At 41.0% G+C, this 14,698-nt stretch overlaps 1 protein-coding gene across 1 annotated transcript in view; it reads left to right on the top strand.

Annotated features, from left to right (window-relative positions):
• Window positions 1-3,824: 3,824 nt before the first annotated feature.
• OLA1 (Obg like ATPase 1) overlaps window positions 3,825-14,698 on the top strand; it is a gene marked incomplete at its 5' end in the record, with an annotated part of 53,312 nt that continues 42,438 nt past the window's right edge. Inside the window, 2 exons of the mRNA XM_026044106.1 lie at window positions 3,825-3,837; window positions 12,146-12,321. Of these exons, the coding sequence (XP_025899891.1) occupies window positions 3,825-3,837; window positions 12,146-12,321 (189 nt within the window). The remainder of the gene's footprint in view (window positions 3,838-12,145; window positions 12,322-14,698) is intronic.

Genomic DNA, 14,698 nt, shown 5'->3' on the forward strand with positions numbered 1-14,698 from the left:
AAAATGTTTCTGTAATGTTAATTAGCTAGTAACTGCTGTTTTCGGTATGCTTTAATTACTGTATGTTGCTTGATTATATGTTATGAAATAAACTTAAGGTTATTCTAGATTGTTAAGCATTAAGCTAATATATATGACTACTGTATTTAAGATCAGGTTTTGCAGATATGATGCTGGGGACATTGGGAAGAAGAATCCAGTCTCATTCGTGATATATGAGGACTATTTTAAAAATTGTCTTCTAGATTTGAAAATCACTATTTACAAAAAAAAATCTGGTAAAATACCGTGAAAGTACTTTGGATCATAACTGTGCATAAACATAGAATAGATTGTAGAAGTGTAACTCTTGGATGGTTTATGTTTGGGCACTAATGGGCATCTATTGCCCAACAGTCTAATTCTACGTTGTGCAAAGTCTTTGCTTGCTACCTACGATCTCTTAAGAATTCTTTATTTAGAACTCTGGTTCAAAATAATTTAGTAATAGCTGCATTGCTAATAGATAAATTATATGTATGTAATTCTATCTTTTTGCATCTAATTAAGCACTGTTGTAGTTATGACAGTCTTTAATTGGAAAAATTTGTAAATAACTTGTTCTCCATGGACAACTCAATAAAAAACTTCTGCTAAAACAATGCTAAATAAAAGATTGTCCTTAATCTTTATATAATGTTTGGTCAGTAGTCAAAAAAGTAAGCTATCTCATGTAGATGAGATAAAACTTCTTATAACAAATCTGAATAACTTGCATATCAGAATGAAAAAGTTGACATTTTTTTGTGAGTTTTTTTTTAGGATTGTAAAAAAGTGTCCTATAATTTCTTTGTCTTCTTTAGAAAGATATTTAAAGTAATTTTTGTATTAGCCATTGACGTAACTGATCTAATGCTGGAAACCACTAAGAATTTTAATATCGTTCTTGTGTAATTGTCTTCATCTCTGGTCTTTGCAGGAGAGGGTGCTTGAAATACCAAAGAGTTTTTCCATGGTGTTTCTTTCTTGGATTGCTAGAATAAAATCAGTATTTATTTCAGTCAGTTGTAGATAGAAATAAACAGTTCACATTTTTAGTTGATGCATGACTTTTCCATTTGCTCTACTGGATCTTAAATTCTAGCTTCATCCCTAGTTAAATTTTGTGGTTATGTTCACATATTTCTTCTCCTCAGATCTTCAAGAAGCTCAGTGTAAGAAGCCGTGTAGTTCTGATCATGAACCAACGTTGAAAATGGTGGAAATATATGGAAATGGATCCTGTATTGTGCTGTGCTCCTTTTTTCCCCTCTTCTCCAATTTTGATTGTTTTCTCTTTTTTTCCCCTCAGTGTTTGCAAAATGACTTCCCCCAAAATATTAACTTTAGCAAACTAGCAGTCAGTAAGTCATTTTATTTAAGATCTTTTAGGTTTTTTTGCAAGGTTCTCCTTTTTAGAAAAAGAGTTTTGCTTTGAAGTGGCAGTGTGGCTCAGCACTGTGGATGCCTAGAAAGATAAGGTCAGCTGAGGGTCCCCCCAGTAGCCTAATAAAATGTGGCATTTTAAGTGCTGTAGAGAGGGTCTCAATTGCGGCTGCTGTTGCAGCTAACCGAGTGCTTAGGAGCACTGAAGATGAGGTTTTCATTCAAAGAAAAATGGCATTTATGCTACATTTTACAAAAAAACAAAAAAAAAAACAACAAAAAAAAATCTTGTGCCCACAAATGTTGTTTCCTTTATTTTACAATTTATGCTGTCCTGGGGGACTTTGATGTGGATGGGACCTTTTGTTGGTTCTTTTAAGCGAGGATATTCCACTGTCCTTGCTGCTGTTTTAGGTATCAAAGCCTTGCTTGCAAGTCACTAAGTGGTAATTACTCTTTTTTTCTTTTTTTTTTTTTTAAACCCTACTTACTGTTGATGCTCTACATTGAAAACATAGTAGCAAGGCTAAAGTATTTCTGAAGTTGCACATGAAAGTCTTGCTGAGCTGTTTATGTGGGGGGTGGGAAAGAGACTCTTGGGGGAGAAAAAGGAAGTTTAAACTCCCCTGCTATTAAAATAGAAGGCAGAAAGTAACTGAAATTCAAACATTTGAATTTAAGGATGGTGAGTGATAAAATTCACCTAGAGGAATTAGATTTGGACATTTTCAAATGGAAAGCTCTTGTGCCTGTGACACTGCTTGTGGTTATTTTGGTGGTTGATTGAAGCATTTAAGAGAAGAAAAAATGTTTGTTTAACTCTAAACAGAGGGAACCGAGTTGGGAATTGGGAACAGAAGGGAGAAGAAAAGCACTTTAAACCCCCCTCTGATTATGATTATCATGAAACTGAGCTTTGCTTCAAGATCTTAACCAGTGCTATGCTTTCATAATTTAATTGGTATTTATTTTCTCAGACTGCACCGATTTTAATTTTTCAGAGGATGCCTATAATAAACTGGATCCATCAATAAGTAACTTATGGCATTATTAGACTCACTTATGGGAAGTTTAATTGCAGTTGCCTCCATCGTTTTTCTTGACAGCTGTTGAAAATAGTGTAGTGAAATAGGTTTTATGCTGACTTTTAGGAAGCAGATATTTGTTCAGAAGCAGACGGGGAGTGCAAAGATCCATGCCAATATTCAGAATTCATATTTCCCTTGAATGGAAGGTTGTGATAAAATGGTACATGGTGTGTTTTCATTGCCTGTTGAAAGACTTTCATGCAGTTAAAATAAGCATTTTGATGGTGGTTGAATTAAGAGTTTTTGTCAGTCTCTTCTCATCATGGATGATTAGACTAAAACGTCTGCTTGTCTTGACTTGAGATCACCACAGCTTCAGATAACATGCTTTGTGATTGAAGGTCGAAATATTTTGAATTCTAATAGGCTGCCAGATGAATTGCTTGAAATAGACTGTAAAATTTCAAGGCTTCCTTTTCCATCTGCTGTGAAAAGAACCATTGGGAATGGTTGAGCTTGATGATCATAGAATTACTGGATGGTGATTCTAAAACCCTCAAAGGGAAGTTGCTATGGAGATCTAGTTCCAAACTGTGAAATGATTCACCTTTGAAAGGCTTCGGGGTCTGAGAAGCTGAACACATCATTGTTCAGGTGGTCATTGGTTAGGAAATTGCTGGTGCCTGTGTAATCAGCACTCCTGTGGTAGTTAACGATCTAAAAAGGTTTGTTCTGAATGATGTGGGACAACAGCAATGTGCATAAGATGGCTTCTCTCAATCATAGTTTGCTCAGTCTGGTGCTTGTAAAAATACAGTGAGCTAAATGGCAGACAAATGAACTGCTTCATTGAGGAAGTCTTTTAAAAACATTTTTTTTTCTCTGATGGATTTGACATCTAAAGTAAGAGGAGAGGAATCTTTTCAGCTTGAAAAGCGGTGGTTAGGTGTTGCAAAAGTATCGTGTTTATATGTTTATTTTACGGGGAGCAGGATGGTGGAGCTGTGTGTTCATGTTTATTTGCAGATTAAAGGAGCAGTCGTGTTGGAAACGGAAGATTTCTACTGAGTCACAGCTTGGGAGCAGGATTAGGTTGCCTTAGTATATTCATTTTGAGCCCCCTAAAGAATTTTTGGGGCTGAATAGGCACTGTGCTCAGACAGTTATGGGAAGGAGAGAGAGGAGGGAAAGAAAAGAAAAAGAAAAAAAAAGGGGAAAAGAAGTTCACCCTGTATGTCCAAGATCAAAAGGGTAATGAAAAGGAATACACTCAAACTGTTTGTATACATGTATATAGCAATGCATTTTATCAACTATTACTAAAATTGCCAGCAGATTCTTAAGTAACTCTGAGAAATACCTGGGTTCACACATCTGATGTGCTTTTTCTAGGAATGCATTTGTAGTTAGTGATTACAGCTGTGAATTCAACATGAAACTGTGGTTTGGTTAAATTCACATAAAACCGTGTGTCTTGCATGTCTTGTGTGTCTGTCTGCTGAGTAGCCTTTCCTGTCCTGGTTCCTCTTACGGGCTTCAGTAGAGAGGAGGTTGGTGGCTACTAGGTGGAGCCAGATAGTTACAGAACCCAGTGAAACCGTCCAGGGCGCAGCTGACTCTGAAGCAAAATCTTACTGGGTGGAAAAGCCAGGGAGTTGGGGACTGCTTCACTGAAAAAGTGTGCGGAAAAACAAATTTGTTACTTCTTGTGGAGCAAGTAGTCAGCCAGTGCTTTAGCAAGCAGCTTTCTGTTGGTCTGGTGGCTTCTATTTATTTATTTTTTGCTTTTTAGTTTTTAAGAGGACTAATACACACATGTGTTGAGTCTTATTTTTTTATCAAGATTCGAACATTGAACAGAAAAGCGTTGCAAACTCTCTCAGATGTAGCCTCAAATAAGATGTTAATTGTATATATATTTCTGTTTCCGGTATTTCGGGTGCTGTTTAAGTCCTGTGCGATTCCGGGGCTGCTGCGTTAGAGGAGGCTCTTGGCTCCGTGACGTCCCTGCTCACGGGTTGCAGGGAGCCTCCCACACCTACCAAGCGGATGCAGAACAAGCTGCCTCTCCATCGCCCGGTGTTTTGGTTGGCTGTAATTATCCACAGGACTCCTAGTGATAGAATTTAGGATTCAATTAATGCAGAATATTTGGGAACTGTTAGGTAACCTATTGTAGCTGGAAACTTTACTGACTTTTGTTTTGGCATTTATTTAGCTTAAGATGCCTCTTAAAATATTTCTGAAGATGCCATGTTGGTATGATGCTTTTTATTCCTTGCGTGTTCCCGGAGCTTTGTCATCGTACACTGCGTGCTGCTCTGGATGCTCCTTCTCTATGTTTCATGAAGACCAAGTCTGCAGAGGCTTCATGTTGAGGAATGCAGGATGGGTCCTGTAGGAGTGCAGGCTGTAACCACTGTGCAGGGCTATATCAAAATCAATAGAAACTTCAGGGTTTAAATGTGTGGGTTTTTTTTTCTCTCTTATCTCTGCATCTTCGGCATATTCAATCTGTGATGCAGCTTTGTAGCAAATGCTTTAATTATTCAGAGACAGTTTATCTGGTCGTTTGACACCAGGTAAAATTACCCTGTGAGCTTCTGCTGGCTGCCAGCTGCTGGTCTTGACCTGTGTAGTTGTATTTCCTTAAAAAGGCAGATGTTGTTAGCACTACACTTATGGTGACCTCGGGTATTCTAGTGAGCACTGTCACGATAGAGCCTGGCAGTGAGTAGTCGTGAAGCAGGGGACTCTGCCCAGAAAAAGCTTCGGTCAAAGGAAAAGGAGGTGAAATGCAGCAGTAGATGGTGAAGGTGTCTCGATGTTTTTCGTGATTTCATTTCTGTAATAAGACCCATCACTGAAGGCCAGTAGTGTGTTTGAATTTGGTTGTCGCTGTAAGTGTTTGCCTTGGGTGATTCTGCATCTTCTGCCAACCTTGAATGCGTGGAGTGTTTCCCTTGGTGGTTGTTGAACCTGAAACTTCTGTCACTTGTCTCCACCATTGCCTCGTTGAATGAAGATGGGATCTCGTATGTGACCCTTCCTTATAGACTGCTTGAAAGGTTCACGTTTCTCAAGGAATGAGAAGACAACTGCTTAGTGGGGTTGTGGATGGGATTCCTCTGAATTCCTGTTTGCTTCTGGAATGAAGGTCAGAGGCTGGGGCCTGTTTTTCCTTCTGCTCGAATCTCTTCGCAGCCGCTTTGCGTAGGGGCCGTTCTCTGGTCCCGTGCGGACACGGGCAGAGGGCCAGTGCAGGGCCCCTGTACCGCTCCGGAGCCTTGGGAGCGCTGCCTACTGCCAGCAGCGGGGTCTGTGGGGCACGGGGGCTGCCCCGCGCCGGAGCCACTGTGGGGCACGGGGGCTGCCCCGCGCCGGAGCCACTGTGGGGCACGGGGGCCGCCCCGCGCCGGAGCCACTGTGGGGCACGGGGGCCGCCCCGCGCCGGAGCCACTGTGGGGCACGGGGGCTGCCCCGCGCCGGAGCCACTGTGGGGCACGGGGGCCGCCCCGCGCCGGAGCCACTGTGGGGTGTGGGGGCTCCCGAGAGCCCTGAGCTCCCGCTGGGCACGCGGGTGGCCTGGCGGGAGGCGCTGTGGGGATGCGCCCTTGTCACCCTCAATTCCATTTTCAAAGCTCTTAAGCAAAAGGGAAGGCTCCCAGACTGAGCATAGCAAATAAAGCAGAACACTGCTGAGCTCAGGTTGACAAGAGGCTTCATCTTCGAAACAAAATGTTAGCGTTCTCCAGTCTTTTTGGCTTTTTTGGAAATTTTGCAATGATCCAGGCTAGGTTCCAAGCTCCCCTTGTTGTTCCAATTGACACAACTGTGTTTTGGAAAAAATCAGAACAAAGAGACTATTTTTTTTTTTAAACAGTTAGTGATGTGTTGCTCATCACCAAGTTTTACAGTGATGTCTTGCAATAGTGATTCCATGCAGATTGCTGCATGATGCAGCCCTGGACAACGTGTGTTGCAAGTTTGCCTGAATATCCTGTGCAAGAATAACTAAGAAACTTTGCCAAACACTGTGCAGTGGACAGTGCAGCGACAGTATTTCAAATATGCAATCAAGGGCAGTCAGAGTGAACCCTCTGCGAATGGAGGCATGAAGGGCTCTAAGATTTATTCCTTTAGATTTCAAATAATGTTCTTTGCCCACTGTGACCACCTTGATAGCAAATCTCAGCAGGCAGAAGGTTTTGCCTGTGGAGTGTTGACTACATCCCAGTGGTGCCAGGATGAAAGAGCAATGGCAGGTAAACACATTTTGCATCAGAAATAAATCACTAATGTTTGTCCTACAGATTCAAGCATAAGAGCTCTGGAGCAGGGTTTGTGGATAAAATCGCTGGAACTACTTGCTCGGTAACATCTTTCTTTCAGTGAAAACTGCTTCTGCTGGGGAAGAATCATCGTTTCTGCTGCAGACTTGCATGTCCTTAGGTGAATTGCTTTGCCTTAGTTTTTCAGAGGAATTTGTTACCCCTCTCATATCCTGTACTGACCTCGAGGAGTGCTTGGTTGACAAGTACTTCTATGCAGATGTAAATTCTTTGTGTGCTCGAGAAGCTGCAGCCACAGTCGTCTTTTAAAATGCAGTATCGCTGCTACGAGCGCTCCCCGAGCTGTGTGGGGCCTGTTCCTGTTTGGCACGTGCATGGGCTCCTGGTGGGCTGCTCCTGCAGGGCTTTGCGGGGAAAGGTGCTGGGCTGGCACCTCCTCACTAGTCCCGCGTTAGGGCACTAACTACCCCACGTTACCCCACGGGGTAAACATCACCCCTGCTGTCCTGTGCAGGTAAGTGGTGGTTTGGAGCGCTGCCGGGGGAGCAGCTGCGCTCGCTGCCCGTGCGCTGCGTCGCGGCGCGCCGAGAGCCGAGAGCGGCAGCGACCGCGCCGCGCTGCCTCCCGCTGCCGCCGCGCCTCAGCTGCGCTGGAGAACAAAAACGAGCCTTGTAACGGGAATTAAAGCCTTTTCTTGCATTGCTGCAGTGCAAGTAAAACAAAATAATTATTGCCACAGTGACTGCTTGCATTTTAAATACATTTATACATATTATTTTTTAAAAAAACTAGTTAACTTTAAAATATGTAAGTTTTCTTGTCATTTAGGGTTCTGTGAAGCTGATCATCAAGAGGGTTGCAAATCATTGGCGGTTTCTATTTTCAGAGTTCCACATCCCAGAGTAATTTGCTTTAATTTCACCCAATTTAACCTATACTTCACACCATCACCATTCAGCTTTAATAGCTATGTTCTATGCATAAGAAAAGCAGATAAATGTCCACAATTAGACTGCAAATGATTACAACTAGTTAGGGCTTTATGAAGACAAAACTTAAAGGGCTGTGGCACAAAACAAAGCCACAAAGGATGTCTGAAAAATTCTTTCTTCAGAAGTCAAGGTTTACTATGGTGTTTTATTTCTATTTTATTTATTCATTTATATATTTATTTGGTACTTAATTTCGCCTGTGTTGAAGACACAGGCAGGTGTGCTGCCTTAAGCTCAAAAATATTCGCTTTGAGGAATATTAGGCTTGTGTTCCAGGTGATTAGTTTTACTTGAAATTAGCTTGCAAGGGAAAGCATACTAAGCCAATCAATTGTTTGTTGATTCTTTGTTAATGCAATGCCACGCTTAGGAAGCTGTGTAGGAAATAGGTTGTCTCTGGCAGCATTCTCTGCTCTTACCATCCGGGTTATGCAGAATAAAATGTGCAGTTGTCAGAGGCCAATGCATTTTATACACCTGAGTCACTAATGGCTCTATGCTCTCCTTGGAAATCTTCATAAGGGTGATGACAGCATGCCAAGCCACTCTAAATACAGCTGCTCTCCAAAACATATATCTGCAGGGATATCATGCGATCCTGCCCTTCCTTCCCCGGGAGCCCTGCTCTGTTTCCTCGTGTCCCTCGGTGCCGGGGACAGTGCCAGGGAACAGGGGCCGCTGTTGAGGGCGCCTTCGGTTCCGTCCTTACACATTGCCCGGCAGCTCCTGCAGCAGAGAAGGTTGTGGGTTCGGTGACTGCCGGTGGGAATTTCAGCTTGGGATACAATTCAGGTTCTGATTAAATCCCCCTATTAATTACTCACTGCGTAACACACCGGGGCGGTTATGGACCTTGAAATTAGTGCAGTACCCAGGTGCTGGTGTGAGGAACCTGGTGTTAACCAAATATTTTGTGTAATTTTGCTTTAAGGATAAGGGTTATTGGAGAAAAGAAGCAACTGATATACCGAATATAAATTAATCCTGAAGATATGTATTAATTTCCGTAATTGCAATTAGGATCAGAATAAGTCTTAGTAGAGTTATTTTGGTTTTTAGTATCTCAATGGCAGCTTGGAGCAGATAAAAACAATAAAGTTTGGGCTATAGGCAGCTTCGTTTTCGTGTCAGAGTAGTTTTATATGCTATATCATAAAACTTTCAGTCCAATCAGCAACTACATTTAAATACTGCAAATTGTGGCAGCAAAACAATAATTCTGCTGATTAGCCCCTTTCCATTTCTTGTAAGTGAACTGTTTATGCTGTTGAGTACCTTTTGAAAAAAGAAAAAGCCAAAACAGCCTTGATTAGTCAAGGAGTAATTGGATGACTTGATTTTAGCAAGAGAATGAATTGGTTGATGATAGCCTGTAACTAAGTGTAGTGGTTCTGTTCAGATGAATACATAACATACAGTCATCAGATCTTGACAGGTATAACATAAGCAATGCAAAAATCTCTGGAGGCTGAGAGGTAAATTTTGTCAAAGAATTTTCAAGCTGATTCTTGAAAGAAATGGGAAGAAATGTGCATGCCATTAGATGATACTGTTTAAAAGGTGACATTTGTTCCTGCCGTGGTGTATACATATTTATCCGTTGTTCCTCATGCGTGTGGAGCAAAGCAAACGCAGCGCGTGGCCGTGTCGCCCTGAGGCCCCGGCGAGGAGGCAGCTCTGCCCTGCTGCCCAGGACAGGCCGGGGAGCCCAGTCCCATCCTCCGCTGGTCACACTGGTTTCTGGAGCTTTGTATCCAGCCTGACTTGAAAGCAAAGTGACAGAGACGGCTATTACTGCATTACTTTCTAAGTGCAGCTTTTGAAAGATTCTGTATTTCTCCTCGTAATTCCTAGCATTGCCACCCATTGCTGCTGTGGGGATCTTCGCATGAGTTGGCGTTCAGTCCTATAGGGCAGAATTGAATCCTTTGCAGTATTAAACGTGACTTGTGCTCATCTACCCCTGTAAACGAAACCCGAGGCTGGCGCAGCAGCCGCAGGAGAGGCTGCACGGATGTGGAGATGAAGTTCAATCCGCAGCTGTCCCATCGCTGTGGTCTCTGCCGTGCACCTGCCCTCCCGTGGGCGCTCTGCCTTTGGCTCCCTTGCCCTCCTGCTCTCTCCTTGCTCTCGTGTTTCCTTTCTTCCTAACTCGCTCTTTTTTGGTCTTTGGATATCCCCTTGTCTCACATCTGGATGTCTTTGAACCGCTGGCTTAAGAGGCTCCTCTGCTTTAAGTTGATAACTGAAATCAATATTGTGAAATCCTGAACAAGAGATTCACAAATGAAGCTGGATACCTGTTGCTTATCAAGACTCTCTGTTTGCACCAAAACCCGGACGTTTAGTGCAGTTTGAGGGCCTTTCGTGCGTGCAAAATCGCCTGAAAATGTAGCATTGAAAAAATTTAAGCTAAATATCTAATATTATAATGGAATATGCAATTGGTCTCCATTTATTCCATAGGAAGAATCAGGAAACATGAGGAGGAGGCAAAGCTAAATTGTTGCACACAAAAATGGGCTGTCAACAGCTTCTTGGAGAGACTCCTCCTTTTTGACCAAGCGAAGGGCAGCTGTGGGCAAGGGGCCTCCTCCCTGGTGCTGCTGACAGCAGCTGCAGCAAAGCTGCTTACGTGGCCATCGGCACGTGGAGGAGGGCCGAAGAACTTCAGCAGAATGGTTGGAGTATTGGAATATCCGTGGGTTAAAAGGCTGAGGAGAGAGCAAATGCGTTGTTTTGTTTTTTGGAGGGATGGAGTAATGTACTGATTGGTAATGCACACTTCCCCCCGCTTAACGCAAAGAAGGAAGACAGACTTTGCACTTGAGCTCAATTCCGACTACTCGGCAGTCAAGAAGGTGGGGTTGGTAGGGGGGACTCCTGTATCTTTACAGGAACATCTTTCTGTAGCCTGTTCATAAATTTACGTGAAAAAGGTTTTGACATTTGACTGTATCTGAGTAATGTTTTTAACTTGTGTACCAAGTGTTCTAATGCAAAGTTCTGTTTCTAAAACCACTATTTTCAGTAAGTTAGGAGGAAGGACTGTATATAAATGTGCACGATGACAGAGAGTGCTGACTTCTGGGTTGTCAGTAGAATAAAGGAACTGATCATATTTAGCCCTTCTGTGTTACATTTACTACAAAGAATGTGTTGCTTTTTCTTCCTGTAAAATCAGTCTGATTTTATTTTGGTAACATGAACATAAGATTATTTATATTACAGAATTGTAAGGCATACAGATACTCTGAAAATTGATACTAGGAATAAGTACTAAACTGTTCCAAATTGTTAATAGATATTTTTATTTTAAAAGTATTTATTGATTTTTAAATTTATCTTTTTTTGTAATGCTGCTTGTGTGATAATTTAAATCCTAGCCGAATTACGTTGCCAGATTGTCTTCAGAGGGGCACGAAGTCAGCACACATGCTTCAGTAATATCTGGTTGTTTTACCCTTATGTTTCCAGTTGGCAATTTGAAATTATGGCTTCAACTGCACTTTAAATATGTGATAATAGCATGTGTTTCTAATAAGGGCCAGCACCATTTTGTTCCGATCGTATGAATGGTTGTCACTCATATATGACAAATGCACCTTCATCTGCTTCTTTGATGGCCCCCTAAAAACCATACCCTCAAATCAGGCCGATGAAATTAGCTGCTGTGTAAATTGTGTGTCTGAGTGGTTCATTATCTAATCACCGTCAGAACCACAGTGATAAAGTAGATTGAAACAGGGACGAGGTCTGCCAGATGATTTCAGGGCTTTTTTTCTAAGCCCCGTTTCCCTTGGAAACACTAAGAGTCATTCAGAACTTCAGAATTCTTTGTCTAGAACTTCTTCGTTTTTTAAAAAAATATTTAATGCGTAACATTGGTGAGCGGGGAGGGTTGCCAAGATGATGTGCCAGGTTTTCTTCCCATGGGTCTTTTAGTCATTACTGTGTGTATTAAAATATTTAGCAGTTACGGTTTTGAATTGGCTGCCACGTTTGCCGCCGATAGGTGAGCATGGGCAGCAGTTTTCAGGAGGGTGCTCTAGTCTGTTCTTACTTAGGAAAAAAGGCTCTTTGGGAAGTGTTGAACTTGTTAAGGGCTCTCCTGAAATGCCAGAATACTGGGCTTTGTAGGTACCTGCAAAGATCTTTGGATTTTGGAGTTAATAATGTAAAATTACATTTTGGTAATTGGAACATTTGGTGTATTTTGGTACCATTATTATGGTACATTAAGTACCGTACGTGTTGAATTGTATGGTATAAAATACTGCAGGCAGCGCCTGTGTGCTGGCAGGAGGACAGAATTTACTGGCTTTACTTTTTCATCTCAAGTGTTTGTGACACTAAATAGACTGTTGTAAACACTTTTTTTTTCCTGTCTTTTTGGTGCAATATGTAACTTAAGTTTCTTTTGTTTTAGGAGCATTTGAAGATGATGATATCACTCATGTTGAAGGAAGCGTGGATCCCGTTCGTGACATTGAAATAATTCATGAAGAGCTAAGGCTTAAAGATGAGGAGCTGATCTTGCAAGGTATAGACAAGCTAGAAAAAGTAGCTGTGAGAGGAGGAGACAAGAAACTAAAACCTGAATATGTAAGTAAAGAAAAAAATAAAAAAGACATTAAGCACTTCCTGTATTACACTGATTTTTTTTTTGTGGTGTTTAGTTTGTCATCTCCTGTGAGTTTAATGCAAAACACTATTCCCCTTGTTATCAGTATTTTAAGTGTTATACTGTGTTATAAAATATTAAAACAGATTATTTGCTTTGTTGACAGCATAAGCTAACACCAGTGAGGCTAATTGTCTTTTTTGCTGACATACTTTTTATGATACTTGCCACTGTCAAACTTGCTTCAAAAGTTTTGTTTGAATTCAAAGTTCAGTAGTCGCTTCGGCATTATTCTTGTTGTTAAATTCTCATCGGATGTTGGAAATACTGTTCCTAGTAGCTGCCAAGCAAATACTTTTGTCCTTGATGACGTGCTGTAGGTGCACTTTGTGGCTTTTAGTAAATGTTAAGTATAGGCTGCTAGTTAAAATTAGTTTTCGAGTTTGTTGCAGAAAGCTGTTTGAGTTCAGTATTAATGATTTTTTTGTGGAGTAAAGACATAAAATACCACACAAATTTTTAATAATTTGAGACTTTCGTCAGCTCTATGGTTCATTGAAATCAAAATATTGAAAGCTTTTTTACCTGCTTTATGACTCTTTTATTTGCTTTACTGAAGAATTTTGAACAAAAACAGCTAGCACTTGAATTGCATTTTCAGTTCTTTCCTGTTCTTTACAAAAAGCACTTTGAGATCTGTTGAGGGAAAACACTATGTAAGGTTAGGAAATGGAGGAGGAGCTGAAGAAAGAAAAGCAAACAAAGAAGTAGCAAAAAAGTTACTGATTTTAGAGAGATTGTCCTCTCAGTGTGACCTGTGTAAACTTCTGGTTGGGTTTGAAGGGGGCTCTGCTATGTGACCATAACATAAAGTTGGAGTCCTCCTTGTTTTGTAAACATGGATTGTCTGTTTTAGGAGATCCTTTTAATTAGCAAGCCTCAATAACTGTAATCTGATAATCTGACATCTCCAAGAAATTAAAAAAAAAAAGAAAGAAAAAATCTTACTAGCAACTTTAAATAAGACATCTGAAAGCGTATCTGATGCCTCTCTTCTTGTTGCTCTGTTCTAACGTCAGAATTACGATTTTTCTTCTTTTGAGACCAGACTGCATACAGTTCGTAGCTGACCTTTGTGCGGTGACCTGGCTTTGCAGCTGAATACCGTGTTAACTGCTCGTGCTGTCTCTCGGGATTGATTTTGCAATCCCTGTCAGCAGAAATAAAACAGCCAACTGCTGTTAAGGATCCCTCCATGAAATCTTGTTCAAGTTCTACTTAAAAATCAATGGCACAATGTGGGCCAAGATCAGCAACGCGTGGTGTTGACATAGGCTTGGAGTAGCTTCCTTTGCATGTGTAATTGTACATATTCTTCAAGTGTTCTAGCTTCTTAGAAATGACTCTGCTTTTACCAAGGTACCATTCTTTCAGATTCAGTGTACTTTTAAATATTGTTTTGGCTTTAACCTTCTAAAGAGGTATTGTAGAACAGAAATTCCCCTGTTATTTGCATGTATTAAAGCAGTGCAAGTATCATTTCAGAAAGCAATCAGAACAATTCTGATCTGATATTTTAAGTCTGTCGGTGCTGGTTTCTACAGAGGCATGTGAGAAGGTGAGTTAAACTTTGTTATTAGCTTATTATTCATCTCATCATCGTGTAGCAGGAGACTTCAAGTTAAAATTAAAGTATCATGTATAAGTCATGTATAAATTTATGGTACTTCAGTTTCAAAACTTTGAATGTTATAGATGGGGCTTCACTTTCAGGAAGTCTTCAGGCTAATACAATGTACCATAGTGAAATGAACATTATTGATGGAGTCTCTTTCATGACGCCAGTCCCTGGTAATAGCCATCCGTGCCTGTGTAGCTGCACCAAATCTTAAATTCCAGCACAGACTAATTCCTAGTGGTACTTGTATCATGGTTTACCTAGCTGACCACAACAACAGTATTGACATTTGGTCTCGCACAGATTATTGTCTTCAGTGATAGGAATAGAAGGTCTTTAGGTCAGTGTCAATGTCCTCTGTGGTTGGACTTCCAGCCTCCTGCTGAAAGGAGGCAGTGTCCACTGCATTTGAACTATCAGCTGAAAGGCTTTTTGCAAGTCCTGTGAGATATCTAAATTCCATTGAAAATAATCTTGAAAATAAATTCATTTTTTTGAAATTAAACAGTTTTTAGAGAATAAACTATTTGAATTATGAAGAGAGTAGTTGAAGATCTCACTTTAATGGCAGAAGGATTGTCTAATGCACATCTTACTTGGAAAATGCACTCAGGTTTGTTTTGTTTCTGCTGTGGGTGATGAACTGATAATTGATACGATGACCATAGCCACGGAGCGGG

Source organism: Nothoprocta perdicaria, unplaced genomic scaffold, assembly GCF_003342845.1.
Source record: "Nothoprocta perdicaria isolate Ctin4 unplaced genomic scaffold, notPer1 scaffold_0, whole genome shotgun sequence".
NCBI classification, from domain to species: domain Eukaryota; kingdom Metazoa; phylum Chordata; class Aves; order Tinamiformes; family Tinamidae; genus Nothoprocta; species Nothoprocta perdicaria.